The 17,006-nt window shown below is 41.9% G+C and overlaps 1 protein-coding gene across 2 annotated transcripts in view; it reads right to left on the bottom strand.

Annotated features, from left to right (window-relative positions):
* Positions 1 to 17,006, bottom strand: part of VAT1L (vesicle amine transport 1 like) — a 1,079,371-nt gene that overhangs the window by 392,224 nt on the left and 670,141 nt on the right. For both annotated transcript variants that reach the window (XM_069216812.1, XM_069216811.1), the window contains exon 6: positions 11,937 to 11,992. In XM_069216812.1, coding sequence (XP_069072913.1) covers positions 11,937 to 11,992 — 56 coding nt within the window. The remainder of the gene's footprint in view (positions 1 to 11,936; positions 11,993 to 17,006) is intronic.

Raw genomic sequence — 17,006 nt, 5'->3', positions numbered from 1 at the left:
ACACATTCTGGGAAGCATATATTTCGTTCCCGGTCGCGCTACACTTACCTGTAGCATTTTTTTTTTCTTCTTTTTGTTGTTGGTGGGTTTGTCTGGTCTTTTTACCTGTCTCTGTCCATGTTGTGTCCATCTTGTCTTCTTCGTGTTTTTATCCCAGCATGCTCTGTTTTTCTTTTATACTACTTCCTTTTTCCTATACTGGTCTATGGGCTCTTCCCAATTCAAGATGGTGTTCTTTCCTTTTCCTGTGATGTCACTTCCCTTTTCTCAGTATATAAGTCAGTCAGTCTTGTTCCACCTTGCGTTGCAAATACTTCTTTCTGGTTGTGCTGTTCGCTCCTATTCTTTGTTCCTGCTTTTTGCCTTGGGAGATTTTTGCCTGTTCTTTGTTCCTGCTTTTTGCCTTGGGAGATTTTTGCCTATTTTTGTTAACATTTGTTTAGTCCTGTTTTTTCTTGTTTTTCTTCAGGAGTTCCTGTTTGAGGTTTTTTGCCCAGTGTTGCATTTTTTTCCCTCTGGGACTCCTTCTGGAGGGTACGGTCTGCTCTGTCGTAGCCTGTCAAGCGGCACCGTGGCTACTAGAAGGGGTCGCCCTTATCTGGGAGTATCCAGAACCTGTAGAAGACTTGGTGTATTCGACAACCCAGTATCCAGAGGTGAGAAGTCTAGCGCAGTACGTAACAGATTGCAACGCCAAAAGACTCCGTGTTGCGAGATCGCCATGGAAGATCCACAGGGAGAGGCGTCAGAAAATGTTCAAGCCATGTTGCAGACTGTCCAACAACAAGCCCAAGAGTTACAACAGTTACGGGCAGAGAATACTGCGCTATGACAGGTCTTGTCTTCCCGATCAATGGACATACCACCCGTATCTGCCACTACTCCTCGATATTCTGGAGATCCTCTAAAGATGAAGGAATTCTTGGACGCCCTGACGGTTTTCTTTGCCTTTCGCCCACTCCAGTTTTCTTCAGATAAAGCTAAGGTGGGCTATCTGATCAGTGCCTTGTCTGGTCCGGCGCTTGCTTGGGCGACTCCTCTGGTTTCTGCAGAAGACCCAGTCCTGGCTAACTATTCTGCTTTCCTGACTCTTTTCAAACAAATGTTTGAGAGACCTGGGGTAGAAGCAGCAGCTGAAGAAGCCTTATGTGACATTCAATAGGGTAATCAGGATGCTCTGTAGTATGTAACCCGCTTCAAACAGCTGGCAGCTGAAACCTCCTGGGTGGAACGCACCTTCATAACCTTTTTCCGCCGAGGCCTGCGTGAAGAAATTAAAGATGAGCTTGTACATTCTTCTCCAGCTTGTTCTTTGAAGGAGTTAATGGATCAATCTATGAACATCGAATATAGACTTCGAGAGCGCAAGATGGAGAGACATAGAACGCGAGCTCTATACCAGTCTGGTACCTTTTGTGCTAGCAGTCGGCGAACGGAAGATATTCCATCCGAAGCCCCTCCAACTCCCCCTGAAGAACCCATGCAGATAGATCTGGTTCGTGGGCCATTGATGGAGTCAGAAAGGGAGGAACGATGACGAAAGGGACTTTGTCTGTAGTGTGGTAAGGTTGGCCACCTGATCCGTAGTTGTCCGGTACGTCCCTCAAGACCTGCGGGAAACGCCAGCTCCTGTCCCCTGTAAGGAGGAAGGAGACGGGAGGAGCTGAAGTACCATCAATATGTTCCTCCAAAGAAAGCATGTCCACCCTGTTTATCCTCTCTGTCAAGTTACAAAGTTCACAAGATCAAGAAGAACACCTTCTGGCTCTCCTTGATTGTGGAGCCAGTGGACTCTATCTGGATGAGACCTGGGCTACGAGTAGAGGAATTCCCCGCATTCTTAAAGAGACTCCTGAGCAGGTTCACACAGTGGATGGCTCTCCGTTAACCTCAGGACCTGTGGTGGCCTCAACTCCTACTCTTTGTTTGACATTTGGGGGGCATCAAGAACATGTTGCCTTTGATCTCATAGCCTCACCAAATCACATCATGATTTTGGGAATACCCTGGTTAGCCCGACACAACCCCTATATCAACTGGTAAACAAGAACTATGGGCCAGATGTAGCAAAGGGTCTTGCCCACTCTGTGTCTATGGGAAAATGTGTTTGTACATATGGCCCTATATTCCTAACGTCTTCATTTTGTCAACAGAATTGTTATTCCACTACTTCTTATTGGACTCTCAAAAGGTCCTGTCAGTCAACTAAGGATAACACTAACTCTATCAATATGATCCAGGGAGTTCCAGATTGTTATCAGGAATATATCAGGATTTTTCAGAAACCTAGTAATCCTATTTTTCAGCCTCATTGCAGTTATGACTGTGCTATTCCTTTAATTCCTGATGAAGTCGTCCCCTTTGGTCAAATGTATTCTCTGACAGACCAAGAAAAGAAGGTGCTAAAGGAATATTTAGACGATAACTTACACAACGATTTGATTGCTCCTTCCACGTCCCCGGCTGGGGATCCTCTCTTCTTCGTCCCAAAGAAGACCAAGGATCTGCGTCCTTGTGTTGACTTTCGTGAACTCAACAGAATAACGATTAAGGATCGATATCCGCTGCCTTTAATCAGAGATATATTGGATGCCATTCAAGGAGCCAAGATGTTTACCAAATTAGACTTACGGGGTGCCCATCATCTACTTCGGATGAAGGAAGGAGATGAATGGAAGACAGTTTTCTGTACCCCTTTTTGGCACTATGAGTACCGTCTTATGCCTTTTGGACTGACCAACGCTCCTTCTGTTTTTCAACGATTTATGGATTCGGTGTTCTCTGATGTACTCAACCAATATGTAGTCATTTATTTGGATGATATCTTGATATATTCCCGTGATCCTGAGCAACATATAAATCATGTCCTGCAAGTCCTGGAAAAACTCAAGAAAAACCAATTGTTTTGTAAACCCGAGAAGTGTGAGTTCCTTAAATCTGAAGTAAAGTATTTGGGGTTCTGTATTAATCAACATGGAATATCCATGGATCCTGACAAGGTCAGTGCCATATTAGATTGGCCTTCTCCAACGTCCATTAAGGGAATGCAATGTTTCCTTGGTTTATCAAACTTTTATCGTCAGTTTATTCAGAACTTCGCCCACCTACAAAGTTTCATAACACCAACAATTAAGAAAGAGAACCTGAAGAAGGGTTTCGTTTGGACCAAGGATGCTGAAAGCGCGTTTCAAGAATTGAAGACAGCCTTTACCCAAGCACCCGTCTTGCGTCACCCTCACAATACCAAGAAATTTATCGTTGTGACTGATGCCTCAGGCAGAGATATTGGGACAGTTCTGCTACAAAAACAAGGCAACAATGGACTGGAACATCCTGTCTTTTATCTGTCTCATATCCTATCAGAGGCTGAATGCACTTATTCTGTACTGGAACGAGAACTACTCGCACTCAAAGTAGCTTATGAAGAATGGAGGCATTTCTTGATGGGTTCCAGAGAGCCTTTTGAAGCCAGGACTGATCATCGTAATCTCCAATGTCTTTGGAGTTTCAGTGTCGCAATAGTCGTCAGGCTCGATGGGCTTTCTTCTTTAGCCAGTACGATTTTGTGATCACGTACACACCTGGTTCCCAGAATTCAGTGGCAGATGCCTTATCCCGCAGATATCCTGACATAGCCCAGAACTCCTCTCCACCTCTTATTGAGTCTAGCAGAATCATCGGAGCTACTCAATCTTTTCAAGAACGCGTTCAATCCGAGTACCAGTTTCTGTCTGCTTCAGAATGGGATAGAGTGACTCCTTTTCTGCAGAAGAAGGACAACTACTTCTATCATCAACATGCTCTTTTTCTACCTACCAAGAAAGTGCAGACAAAAGCTCTACAAATGTGCCATGATTCTCCTATAGCCGGTCATCGAGGTATCAGGAAGACCCATCAGCTGCTTCAGCGATCTTTTTGGTGGCCTTCGCTTAAGACAGACACTGAAACCTATGTGTCAGCATGCCCAGTCTGTGCTCATTCTAAGACACCCCGAACTAAGGTGGCAGGTTTATTAAAACCTTTACCAGTTCCTTCCGCTCCTTGGTGTACTCTATCCAGGGATTTCATATGCTCTCTACCTACCTCCTCTGGTGACCAAGTAATCATGGTGACCGTAGATTCATTCACCAAGATGGCCCATTTCTCAGCCTTGAAGAAACTACCAACGACTCCAGAAATGAGTTGCATTTTTCTGCGGGATATTTTTCACCTCCATGATCTTCCGCAAGAGGTCATTTCAGATGGAGGGCCTCAATATGTATCACGTTTCTGGAGGGCCTTTTGTGCCTTATTTAACATTGAGATTTCTTTATCCTCTGGTTTCCATCCACAAACTAATGGGCAATCTGAAAGAGTGAATCAAGAACTTCAGCAGTATCTGAGATGTTACTGCAATGTCACACAAAGCAATTGGTCGGAGTATCTTGCTCTTGCCGAGTTCTCCTATAACAAATCAATACATAGTGCGACCAAGACCATACCCTTTAATTGTACCTATGGATTTCATCTGAGGACTTTCACTACTGTTTCCCAAACATCCTCTTCTGTGCCTGCTGTCACTTCTTTTTCACGACAGATCCGTCGAATCCAGGGCCTACTTCACACAACTCTCCTAGCTTTGAAACAAGCAATGAAGCGAAAGGCGGATCGTTATCGACAAGCCGCACCTTTGTATCAAGTGGGCCACAAGGTGTGGCTTTCTTCCAGATTCCTACCTTCCCGGTTTTCCACCAATAAGTTCAAGCCACGTTTTTATGGACCCTTTCGGATTTCGCAAGTCCTGAATCCCGTAGTTGTGCGTCTCCGCTTACCTCATACCTGGAGGGTTCATCCTGTCTTCCATGTGTCCCAGTTAAAACTCTTTGTTCCTGATCCATACCATCGCCAGTTCCAGCGTCCACTTTCTCTTTCTATTAACGGACAGCCTGAGTATGAAGTCCAGGAAAATTGTGACTCCAGAATTTTTCGACGCAAACTACAGTTTTTGGTCCATTGGAAAGGATACCCTCTCACTGACTGTTCTTGGGAGGATGCTTCCTCCGTCCATGCTCCCCGTTTGGTCCGCCTGTTTTTTTACAGTAATCCTGACAAACCTGGTGCCTTGGGGAGGGGACCAACGCGGCGTCTCTTTCTGTCCTCGCGGATGGAACACGCTACCGATACTCGGAGCGCCATTCCCCGCGTTTTTTGACTACACATTCTGGGAAGCATATATTTCGCTCCCGGTCGCGCTACGCTTACCTGTAGGCTTTTTATCTTCTTCTTTTTGTTGTTGGTGGGTTTGTCTGGTCTTTTTACCTGTCTCTATCCATGTTGTGTCCATCTTGTCTTCTTCGTGTTTTTGTCCCAGCATGCTCTGTTTTTCTTTGATACTACTTCCTTTTTCCTATACTGGTCTATGGGCTCTTCCCAATTCAAGATGGTGTTCTTTCCTTTTCCTGTGATGTCACTTCCCTTTTCTCAGTATATAAGTCAGTCAGTCGTGTTCCACCTTGTGTTGCAAACACTTCCTTCTGGTTGTGATGTTCGCTCCTGTTCTTTGTTCCTGCTTTTGGTCTTGGGAGATTTTTGCCTTTTCTTTGTTCCTGCTTTTTGCCGTGGGAGATTTTTGCCTGTTCTTTGTTCCTGCTTTTTGCCTTGGGAGATTTTTGCCTATTTTTGTTTCCTGTTGTTTAGTCCTGTTTTTTCTTGTTTTTCTTCAGGAGTTCCTGTTTGAGTTTTTTTTTCCCCAGTGTTGTTTTTTTTTCCCTCTGGGACTCCTTCTGGAGGGTACGGTCTGCTTTGGCGTAGCCTGTCAAGCGGCACCGTGGCTACTAGAAGGGGTCGCCCTTATCTGGGAGTATCCAGAACCTGTAGAAGACTTGGTATATTCAACAATCTGGTATCCAGAGGAGAGAAGTCCAGCGCAGTACGTAACAAGAATAGATTAAAAAACGTTGAGGCAGGGAAGAAATCGTTTTGGAATTTACTGACTTGGTTATGGAGTTTTTAAGTGGCCATTTATAGTCCCTAGGCATTGAGGGAAACTATTTGTATATTGATGTGCTCCTTGCGAAAGTGTAGAATGCCATCATTCACTCCTAAGTTAGCTTATGGCTGAAATGGGCTAAGTATTGATACATGCTGTTGTAGGAAAAAGAAAAATGTGAATGACACAACAATAGACCTGTGAATTAAGGGAGGTGGCTGAAAGCCCCAATAAGTATATTATGTGAATAATTTTAGTAAAATCAAAAAGTGTTGTCTAACAGCAGACCATAAAATGTGGCTTTGTTCCATTTATTCAGCATTCTTGAATATTGAATTTTATAAAGGCCGTCTATTTTTAGGACTCAAGGTGGGCAAAATGGGTTATCTGCTTTTAAAACATGACATGTGCTATCTGATCTAATCCTCTGAACAGAATTCCGAGGCACACAAGTCCAAATGAGTGCTACTACAGACCTGTATATGGCACAAAAAGGAACAGCCATTTTCAAGCTAGAAAAGATCATAAATCTGATCATGGCATGCTTCTCCTATTGTCAGTGGTGGCTGGTGACATTTGAAAGTGGTAGGTCGACTTTTATGTATCAGGTGAAGCGAGCGAGCTCAATGGACAAACATGAGGTCCAGGGTGTGCCCTCCTCCCAAGAAAAACATAGAAGAAAGATTGAACAAAGGTGCATTTGAAATTAAACAAATTTAGTGGTAAAGTACGTTTTATAAAGCAGTGGGAATGCATTGTCTTGAAATATTAAACACATTAAAAACTGCCCCATATCTTTTTGCATTAATATATTCACCCTTTACTTTAATAAGGACATTGTACACTGCAACAACTTCAGGCCCTTTAAAGTGTGTGCTTACCCAGTGTCTTGACCTGTATGCAGCTTCAACCTTGGAAGAAAATGCTCTAACCAGGCATCAGTAAGCACACACAGCTGCTGGCTGCAATCAGTCATATAGAAATATGTGCAGAACGGTCTTTAAGTGGGATTGAAAGGGAACGTGCAAAATACATTTCTGTGATTCCCATAGTGTGCTACCTGGCCTATATTTTGGTTTCTTTCTGAGATGTTATTGCACCCCAAAATATAACACAACTGACATGCACCTAAAACCTGTCAGTACTGATGGCTTTGTCAGGGGTTGTTAGCTCTTTAAGATAAATTAGTAACAACGATGTGTTATAAATATTTTACATTGGGAATTTTTCAATTATGAAATTGTGAGATTGTGAATTAAATAAAATTGAGGTCTGTGGTAGAAGTAGGCCTTCAGTTATGTGTGCTTTATGCTAGATGTGTTTGCCCTTCTCTTCACATCTCATCCATCGGCACATTTTCAACCTCATCTCTCCTCTTCAGCACCCTCTTTTCACTCACGCCTGAATGCACTTCCCCACATTTCCCTCATTTTACCACCCCAAACATACACTGCACTCATTCACATTTAAGCACTTTATTTCCTTTTGATTTTGCCTTTGAAATTTGTTGACCTCTGCACATCCCTTCACACACACTTACACTGAATTTGAACTGTTACTAGAATACATGACCATTTTTCTGTGTGCTCTGAATAGATGTCAACACAATGACAGGAACTTTGCTTTATCTTCAGCCTCAGCACCAGTGATCTCAATCAAAGAATCAAAGCCCCTCATAAACACCTGGCATGAGTCAAAGTCTGCACTATGAAAGCGTAATAAAAACACAAGAAAATACAGAAACAGAGCAGGATGAAACTGTTAACTCTCTTGACGAACGCAACATAAATGTGAAATAAGAGAGGAACTAAATTGCTTTTAACCTTCATTGTTTGCATATCAATCGTTGTTTTTGGCATTGACGCTAAGGGCATGATGATTGGCATTGTTTTAAAGCCATACAGCAGAGAAGTGCCTTTTACTGTAAGCACATTTTTCTCCCTTTGCACTTGAGTCTGATATTTGGATACATTTCACAAGGGAACAAGAACCCTGCTCGTCTTTTGGATACATTTTTTGAGGGACAAATACAGCAGCTCCACCTCTAAAGGAGCCAGCGATTTGCAGCCAGGGCCTGGGTGTCACAGTGAAGGACATTAGCATGACAAGGGGTCTGAGTACAGTCAAAATACCACAAGTTAGCATTATAACACTTACCATTACTGAAGACAAGGCACTAAATCGCACATGCTTGCATCCACTCCTACTGCATGACGAATGGGGAAAAGGTGGGATCTATGCCTGTGAATGACAGACAGCTGCCCTCAGGCAGGGACGAAGACTCTGACACTCCAAATCATGATGCAAAAAGCGTCACTGGCCTATGGTGAATACTGCCATAGGCCACAATGGAAATTGTGTTGTGTCACAGTGTAGAAAGTTGATCTACTACCTGGCTTCCATCTCCTGATTCAAGGCGAGGTGGGCCAGGCAGCCTATGACAGACATGCCAGACTTAAATGCATCGATTTGTTTAGTGTTACGATCACATCTCTGAACAACTTGATCTATTTATTACCTTTTGCTATAATGTGTAGGAAGTTCAAAGGGTGCATCCCCTCAGCCCTAAAGGAGAAACCACCCTTGCCTATTCTACTATTTGATTGTTTTACTGAACTAATTAAAAAACATCAACATTTTGAACTGCTGTTTAGAAAATCTTAAATTTCAAATGGTCGAAAACCTTCGGGCCATATTTATTCTAAATGTTATAGATACATGTAAATATGGAGCACTACATCTCAAGTGTGGCCTTTTGGATACTGTGCTTCTTAGATTTAAATTTAAAATATGTGCTGGGTATAACAAATATTGAGTCAAGGTAAAATTAATTTCAACTCATTGTGCCAAAAGCTCTTGTGTCTTTAATGGACACTGTGTACCAGAGAGAGGGCCCTCAATTCCTCACTACCTTTCATTGTCAAAGAGGCAATCCATTGTAACCCTATCCTTCTCGACCGCGGTCGAAGGTAGCAAGATGTCCTTCAGAAATAGAAACACAAGGAAGAAAACATGTTTCCTAGAAAGAACACTGGGAATAATGTTGTTTTCTCATTGTCCTAAAAAGTAGATTCTTTTTACTTGAAATGGTCTGTGGTCTTCAACAAAACTATCATTCAAGAAAACAATAGTTACTACTTAACAAATAGCAAAGCATTCACAAAACAAAACAGTTCTTATACCTATAAGAGGTTTTACATGTGTATGGTGCATAAACCATCATTTGTGAGATTAGCAATTAATATAGTGCTTAATTTGTGATGGTATTTGTGAGTAGTGGGATCCTGCTCTCATTTTTGGGGACTTGGGGATATCTTCCATCATTAGACTTTGATTCATACCAAATGAGACATGGGATGGCAACGGAGAACGGAGGTCAAAATTAAAAATAAGAAAACAGCGGCGATTAGAGAACAAATTTTTGAAAATGAACCAGCAAGTGGGTGATACAGATACAGGGATTGCAGGGCAGTGGAGGAGATATTAAGTGGTATAAAGACTAGGCAGCCTTGAACATCAGCAGCCCCATCATTCAGCAGTGGCAATGTAGGTGGTAAACGTGTAAGAAACAAAATAAGCACTGCAGTACCTCACAATATTTATAATATTGTGAAAGTAGCACAGCAGTACATAAGCACTGATATTGACTGAATGCTAAAGAAAAAATGTAAAATCAAAAGTAGAAGCAAAAAGACTACTTAGTTGGAGCATGTAAGAAATTGGAGAAATAGTTGAATGGGACGAAGGAAATAATGATCCCAATCCTTCTAAGGGTAAACCATTAAAGTAACTAATAAACCTGTTCTTAATCCTCTGGTAGTTGGCACAAAGCAGTCAGGTTTAACTTGGAGACAATGTGTAAATTAGTTATACAGCACTCAAACAGTAATAAAGTGAAAACACAACACAATAAAAATCCTGAAACAACTTAAAAATAAGGAATAGTTTACTAAATTAAATGATAACAAATTCACAAACAAAAACAATAATTAGAACCATAGATGTGAATTATTACACTTTTAATTAAAAATACCACAAAAAAGCACATATGCCCTAACATGGTTTTCTAGTTGCTCTAGACCAGGCCAATGCCAAAGGTTTAGGCGGACCATGATGGAGTGCAAGTCATACACAGGGATCAGGTTCATCTTGTTGGAAAGTTTACCTTCTGACTTAGAAAAAAGCAGGGTCCCCAAGCAGTCATTGAAGAAGGCAGGAAATCTCCAAGTGAATGAAGTCCAAAATCCGTGCCCAGGAAGACCTCTGCATCAATTGGATGCTGCACGGCTTTGGTCCAGATAAATGCCTCTAAGTTCGGATTTTGAAACTTTTCTGGAGGTTGGTTCTCCTTCAGCGGGCCAAACCAGCAAGATGAGGCCAAAGTGCAATTCAACATCAATGGCTGCAGCTTTGATGGCGACATCGGTCTCAGTTAGTTCTCCAGCCAGAAAGTTGTCAAAAAGTTTCTAAGTCCCTTGTCTCACAGTTTGGGCACAGGCGGAGTACACTCACTCTAACACCAGTCAGTGGTCCAGGACCCAGGAGTGTATCACTTGGGGTTTAGGATTCACTACAAAAGATGCCAGCAGCAGGGTCCAAGCAGACCCAGATGAAACTGGACAGCTGGGTAGATGCTGGGAGATAGGCTCCTAGATGCGTGTTGTAGCTAAAACAGCAGGTTAAGCAACTGGCCCTTGGCATCACTTGGGAGATCCTGGGTTTAAGGAAAGAAGGTCCAGTCTTCCTCCTTCAGACAGTAGGACAGTCCTCCTTCTCAATCCCAGGAGTATTGTGCGGAGAGGTGGGTCTACTTTTATGTATTCTGAGGAGAGGTCTGTGGAGTCCAGTTTTATGGCCAGTACCAGTCTGTGAGTGGAAGGCGGCCCTTTGTTCATCCTATAAACTAGTTCTTGACAGCTCCTCCCCTCCTACTGTGTTTGGAACCACCCTGACTAGAGAGACACAAGTGAGGCAGGGCAAGGTGTTAGCTTCATCTTTTACTAACAAGGTAGGCATACTTTAAAGCTCCCAGAGAGGCTGGGAACAATCCCCCCAAAACCCACAGTTCCTTGTGCTCTGCCTGACATCAGCAAAGTATACAAAAAAGGGCATCCATGCTCACTGTGCCCCTAGAATCAAGCTGCACTCAACGCCGGTGTTGGATTGCTAACATTCCAGTTAGGAACTACCTGGTCTGGCAGTTCTGGGTGGACTGTTCCTTTTGGAGCAAGGTCAAGACTGCTTTCTATAAGGCTGGGTCCAAACTCAGGTTGCACTATGTGCAAAATAACAAAGGACTGGCATGCAGCTCGAGTAATTACTGGTGACTGAGATCAAGTCATTTATTCTATCCATCATTTTCTGTATACTACAAGGCAAATCTGGGTAGCTCTTTTGTGCCTCCTAGCTCTGCAAAAAGGATTCCACAGTTTGACATTGTAAAACTGTTACTTAGTACAGGTAAGTGAAACATGTGCAACAGATGGACCACACTCAGGGAAGGTATACAGTGGGCATATTTCAGGGGTTTCTTTCTCTCTTTGTCCTCGAACATTTTGTCATGAAAATTTGTGCCAGAAAAGGTGGTTATCTCATTTTCCTGGGGACACTCTCATGCAAAGTAAGGAAGAAAAAGTGTCTGCGCTTCAACTGTACCTGTACATTACGAAATGATAGGAGTCTTAGCCTCTTTGGGAATACCAACTAAAGCAGCCCAACCTAAATTTGGAAAATCTTGAGTGAAGTCGTTCAAATTCTTAATTTGGGTGGTGTTCACTATTCGGTAATTAAGCCCAAGAATTGGAGCACTGCAATGTGTCTAAAGCCTGCAGTCTCTGGAATTTTACAGTACCGACTGTTAAGAGATTATTTACGTATTTTTTAGTTAGGATGATAAGCATTTTCAGGAGAAGGGTGTTGCCAGTTCATATAAAACTACACATTTTATCCTGAAAACATAAATACTTACCGATTTTGCAAAGCTAAAGAAGCTTTTCGTTTCTCCAGTAACCATGTTCGATGAACCTAAAAGGAAAATATATAAAGGAATGTTGATATTTTTCCAGTCAGTGTTTTAAAGTCAAAATAATCAGGCTTATTGGTCATAATTAAAAAGAGTCAAATAAGAATTTTACATCACAGCAAAACATCTTCATTTAAAACAACAGCTCATCTTTAAACCCGAGAGGGCAAAGAATATGATATCTTTTGGAAAATGTATACACTTTTGAGGTTGTTTATAGTGTCCCGACAGTTCAGATCACTTTCTGTGATGACACTCAGTAATGGGGATGACATCAGATAGACAGAGTGTGAACTTCCAGGCAAAACACATCTGTTAATCATAACCTAGCCATCTATAATTTTATGTGACATATGGCCACACCAAACCATCTGTCCCTGTTTCAAACATATACACTTATACACAGGGTAGGGCAGTAATTTGTGAGCTTCACATAAAATGGTCTGTCAAAAAACTACTGCATCTCCTGCCATCCACCACCCTCTGTGTTAGCCCTCACCCTCCTTGACCAAAGCTGCGCTGCACTCTGACATTGAGAGTGGCAAGCTAGCATTTGCCTAAGAGCAGCTCTGTCTGGGCTGTTTTTGTCCTGTTTGTGCTCTTTTACCAATTCCTGCTCTGGAAGGGGAGAAGGCAGTTGGTGCATGTCCAGCACCACCTACCTCCCTTAACATGTCTACGGTGATCCAGGAGAGATGGAAGAAGGTTGGTGAGCCTGCCAACTGCCATTCTACCACTGTTCTCGGGTCTCTGGAGACTCTATTTGATGTCACTCAGAACATATGAGTGAAAACATCACAGTTATTACCAATTACCTAGCTACAATTCTATATGTTATATAGGGCTTCAATAGGAGGCCTCTATCGTGAACAATTGGATCGCAATCTAGGTTGCATCTGATATGTAAGAGGTGGGTCTCTGTCTAGAATGGCACAATAGGCAAAAAACAATGGCCTGGAACACAACCTCTAGTGATTGCCGGAGGTTAAGATTAATTCACGATTTTTGTTTCCTACAACTTTGTTTTTGCAGCAGACTTCCTAAGAGTTATAAGTATGCCCAGACGTGGGTTTAATGCTCACAGTGTCTTGGGGCAAAGGATATAGCTCCCAATCAGGGTTGTATCTTTGTATATTTATTTGAGGGGTGTAACACCCCTCAAATAAATGCATTATTGGCTTGGCAGTTGGCTCTGTGGGTCTGCTATGTCAGTGCTGTTGGGTCTCATAGTTCTGATTTCATTAAGAGGTTTTGCCTTATTCATTTTCTGGATCGGAACCTTAAATGTTTATAATGACTGTTTTACCAAAAAAAGTAGTAAATCTGCACCCATATAAGTATTCATTGAATGGATGCAGGTTTATTACTTTTTGGAATTCACAAAAATCGGCAGTAGTAGGCTTGGAATGCTGCACCAGTCTCAGGTTTCTAGTAAAGTATATAAAAAAGGGATGGATCGAATTCTTGAATTAATCCCAGCCACTGGTAATTACTTGAGCCGCATCCCAATCAATAATTTTTTTTTGCACACCATGTGATTTCAGTTTGGACCCAGCTATATGCAAATCAGTCTTCACCTTGCAACACTAGAAACAGTCCAGCCCAAACTGCTGTTGCTGCTCTGAGTAATTATCAGGGGCTGAGATTAATTCAAGCATTCCATCCATAGTTTTTTTTAATACATTGTTGTGTCCCCCTAAGTGGGACGGGTATGCCCAGACATGGGCCCCATTATCACTATGTCCCTAGAACCAAGCTGTACCAAGGTGATGAGCCCATAACTAGAGTGAAACCGGTTCTGCCTGTGTTCCGGTTCAAGGAGGACCTGTCTGGCAGTTTGGGCTGGACTGTTCTGACTGCAGCAGGATCAAGATGATTTGCGAACAGCTGGGTCCAATCTGAGGTGACATGGTGTGCAAAATAACAATGGGTTGTGTAATTACCAATGGGTGATATTAATTCAAGCAGTCCATCCATCATTTTTGTATACTTTGTAGTCTCAGGTTTCCAGGCATGCTACTGGCAATCAAACACCTAAAGACGATGGGACAAATGTTTGCAAATAGGCTAACCACTGGCAATTGCTCAAGGTAGCTTTCCAAATCATTGTTATTCACCCACTACTGTATGCCATTTTAGAAAGAGGGCCTGGTCGAGGGATTGGTGGATGAAGTAAGGATAGCGAGGGTGGCAGAGGTTTTTACATCAGCTATGCTGCCTATACTCTGCCCGCAAAATGTACAGATGTCCGCAAGCCCTGAGGACATCTCTAAACATTGGCAAGAACCATTGTCAAAGCATGTCTTGTCAATACAGGAAAGATTAAACATGACAGCCAACCATCAAGCTTTCCTAAAGTTTTTCATTTTTGTAAAACAAACTCCTAAAGCAGGAGTTGGTTTTTGACAAATGAAAAACGAATGGCCCCACTCTCCATGGAAGTTATTGCCCATGGTGTGGGGGTCAGAGGGGTCTTCTTTTTTTTTTTACTGTCCCTCGCCACCAGGAAATACCTCACAGTAATAGTCAACAAGCCATTCAAATGTCCACTTTAAACAGGGCAGGCAGTTTGATGGCTTACTTCCGATAGCCCCTACTTCATCAGAGGAAGTTTTATAATGACTGGAGTGAATTTTGCTGCATTGGTCTAAAACTTGCACTCTCCCCAACCCAAACTCAGGCGGGTGGACCCTTGCGTTTGGCATGAGGGTAGTCTGTCACTGTTGTGACAGAGTATCCTGCCCATCAATCTCTAAATAAACTCCAGAAGCCTCCTGCTAATGAAAACCAGTATTGACCCAGCTGCTTGTGCACAGTCCATCCCGAACCCTAGCATCTCACCTATTCACCCAATGGCCCACTGTTGTTTTAGCTGGGACATCTGAAATTCACACCACATGAATCTCACTGACTAGGCTACGTCCCTGCTACCAGTAGGCAATGTTCATACCAGAGAACAACACTTTTTTTAGTTTTCATCGTTAACAAGTCTCCATTATTCGAAGTAACAATGAACATGAAAATACCTACAGAACAGCATACATTATACTGCTTAGCGTTGATCAATATTATGTGAATAAAAAGAAATCAATTTAACAAACTTAGAGGGATAAAAACCTAGGATTTGTTTCTGTAACACTACAACATATACGCACACAACTGTGTAGGAATTGCGGAATCGACTGGCTTTTTAACCAGCTGTAATCAATATTTAGTGTATGTGTTCTTTATGTAACTTAACAAAGAAATGGTTTGGGGCCTGAAAAACTAACGCAGGAGTCAAAAGGAGACAAAACAAGATTGCTGTCATTACTGCTAAACAATACCAGCCACATAGGCTGTCCTTACAAAAATAGCACATAATTGACCTTTTTTCTTTAAAAAATTAAAACATTTACATCTATAAATGTGTGGCAAACACAATAGTTGCATCCTTTTAGGTTCAAGAAATCTAGTATCAGCCACAGAGTTCTCAGTACAAAAATAACAGATGAACGATGTATTTTTTCTTAACTGTCAGAAACGTGGGCATGCAATATCAAGAATGTATGCATATCTATTTTTATGCCGAAACGAATCATTGCTGTTTTGTCAGCATTCACCCCTCTTTTCCACCCTCAATAAAGTGCTGATCCTCTTAATAGAGCCTCACCATTGTCTGCTCTTTTCTGTCATAGGTGATTTACTGATTTTTTTCTACACCCAAAGATGGTGATGTATTTAACATAAATACCAAGTGCATATTGGGATTCTGTAGGCTGTGCCTATGTTGCTAAAAGTGAAGCTGTAAAAACAAGAATGCAATGAGCCTTTGACTAAAATAAGTATTTGCAAAGCCAAGCGATTCAGCTTTTTTGTTAGGAAAAGTGTTTAGTAAATATCAATTGGGTGTCTGTGATGTTGCTTTCAACTGTCCTGGACAGGAAATCCCATAAGCAAGCATCATCATGGACTACACCAATATGGAAGCTGGGGATAGGGGCCTCTTTGCCACACAGATCACATTAGCAGATTTAAGCTATACCCTCAAGTCTTACCTACGTACTGGTCTACAATGACAAATTACCTTTCACTGGTGCTTTGTGCTTTTCTGCGCTATTTGTACATAATACTTTAAAATTTCACATCTCCAGTTCCCCAATGGGATTTTTATTGTTTTATGTTTTGACTTTGTTCCTGTTGTACTGCATAAATACTTTACACATTGCCCTAAATTAAGCCTGTCTGCTCTTTGTCATATCTACCAGGGGGTTGAGCTCAAGTTAATTTAGTGAGTTTGAAAGTTCACCCTGACAAGAGTTGTCCCCAAATAATAATCCAGTTTCATACACACTGCAAATCTTTATCTTTACTCGGAATACACCCGTAGATTGATATAACATTTAGTTCACCACTAGTCATACTGATAATTTGAAGAAACACAAATAAAATGTTGTGAAAAATGTACTTAACCTTAAACAGAAATACATCATATACAAAAGAATGGGCTTTAAATTCCACATTGAAATACAACTGGTAAACCAAAAAAATTGACAGAGCTTAAATCTAGGGTGTGAGAGTCAGATGTAAAAAGCCTTTTTGCTATCTCATACCTGTGATTTGCAAAATCATAGCATTTGTGAAACTGATTTTAGCAAGTTAGAAAAACTTTTCTGACTTACAAAACACGTGTGGTGATCTATTCCGGTTTGCAATTAGGATAGAGTGTGAAAGGAACCTCCCCTCCTAAGTGCAAGTCGCAATGGGAGATATCAATGGCTTACAACTGCACTTTTAGTTGCAAGCCGGTGATTAGTTATTGACACCTCAGAGGTGATTACTGATTCACAAAGGTGCGTGCACCTTTTCCTTTGTGAAAGCCGTCAGTTGCCTCAGAGGGAGCAGAACGCAATTCAGTGGATCACTGTCTGCTTTCCCTAATGTTTGGTCAAGAGGGAATCATCTTATTTTTAAAAGTAGCACTGGTTCCTTTGGAAAGCAAATGCAAGGTTGGACACCTGCTATACCTTACAGGCC

This window comes from Pleurodeles waltl, chromosome 12 (genome assembly GCF_031143425.1).
Source record: "Pleurodeles waltl isolate 20211129_DDA chromosome 12, aPleWal1.hap1.20221129, whole genome shotgun sequence".
Lineage (NCBI taxonomy): Eukaryota > Metazoa > Chordata > Amphibia > Caudata > Salamandridae > Pleurodeles > Pleurodeles waltl.
The sequence above is the reverse complement of the archived record's forward strand: the minus strand, read 5'-3'. Positions and strand labels throughout refer to the sequence as shown.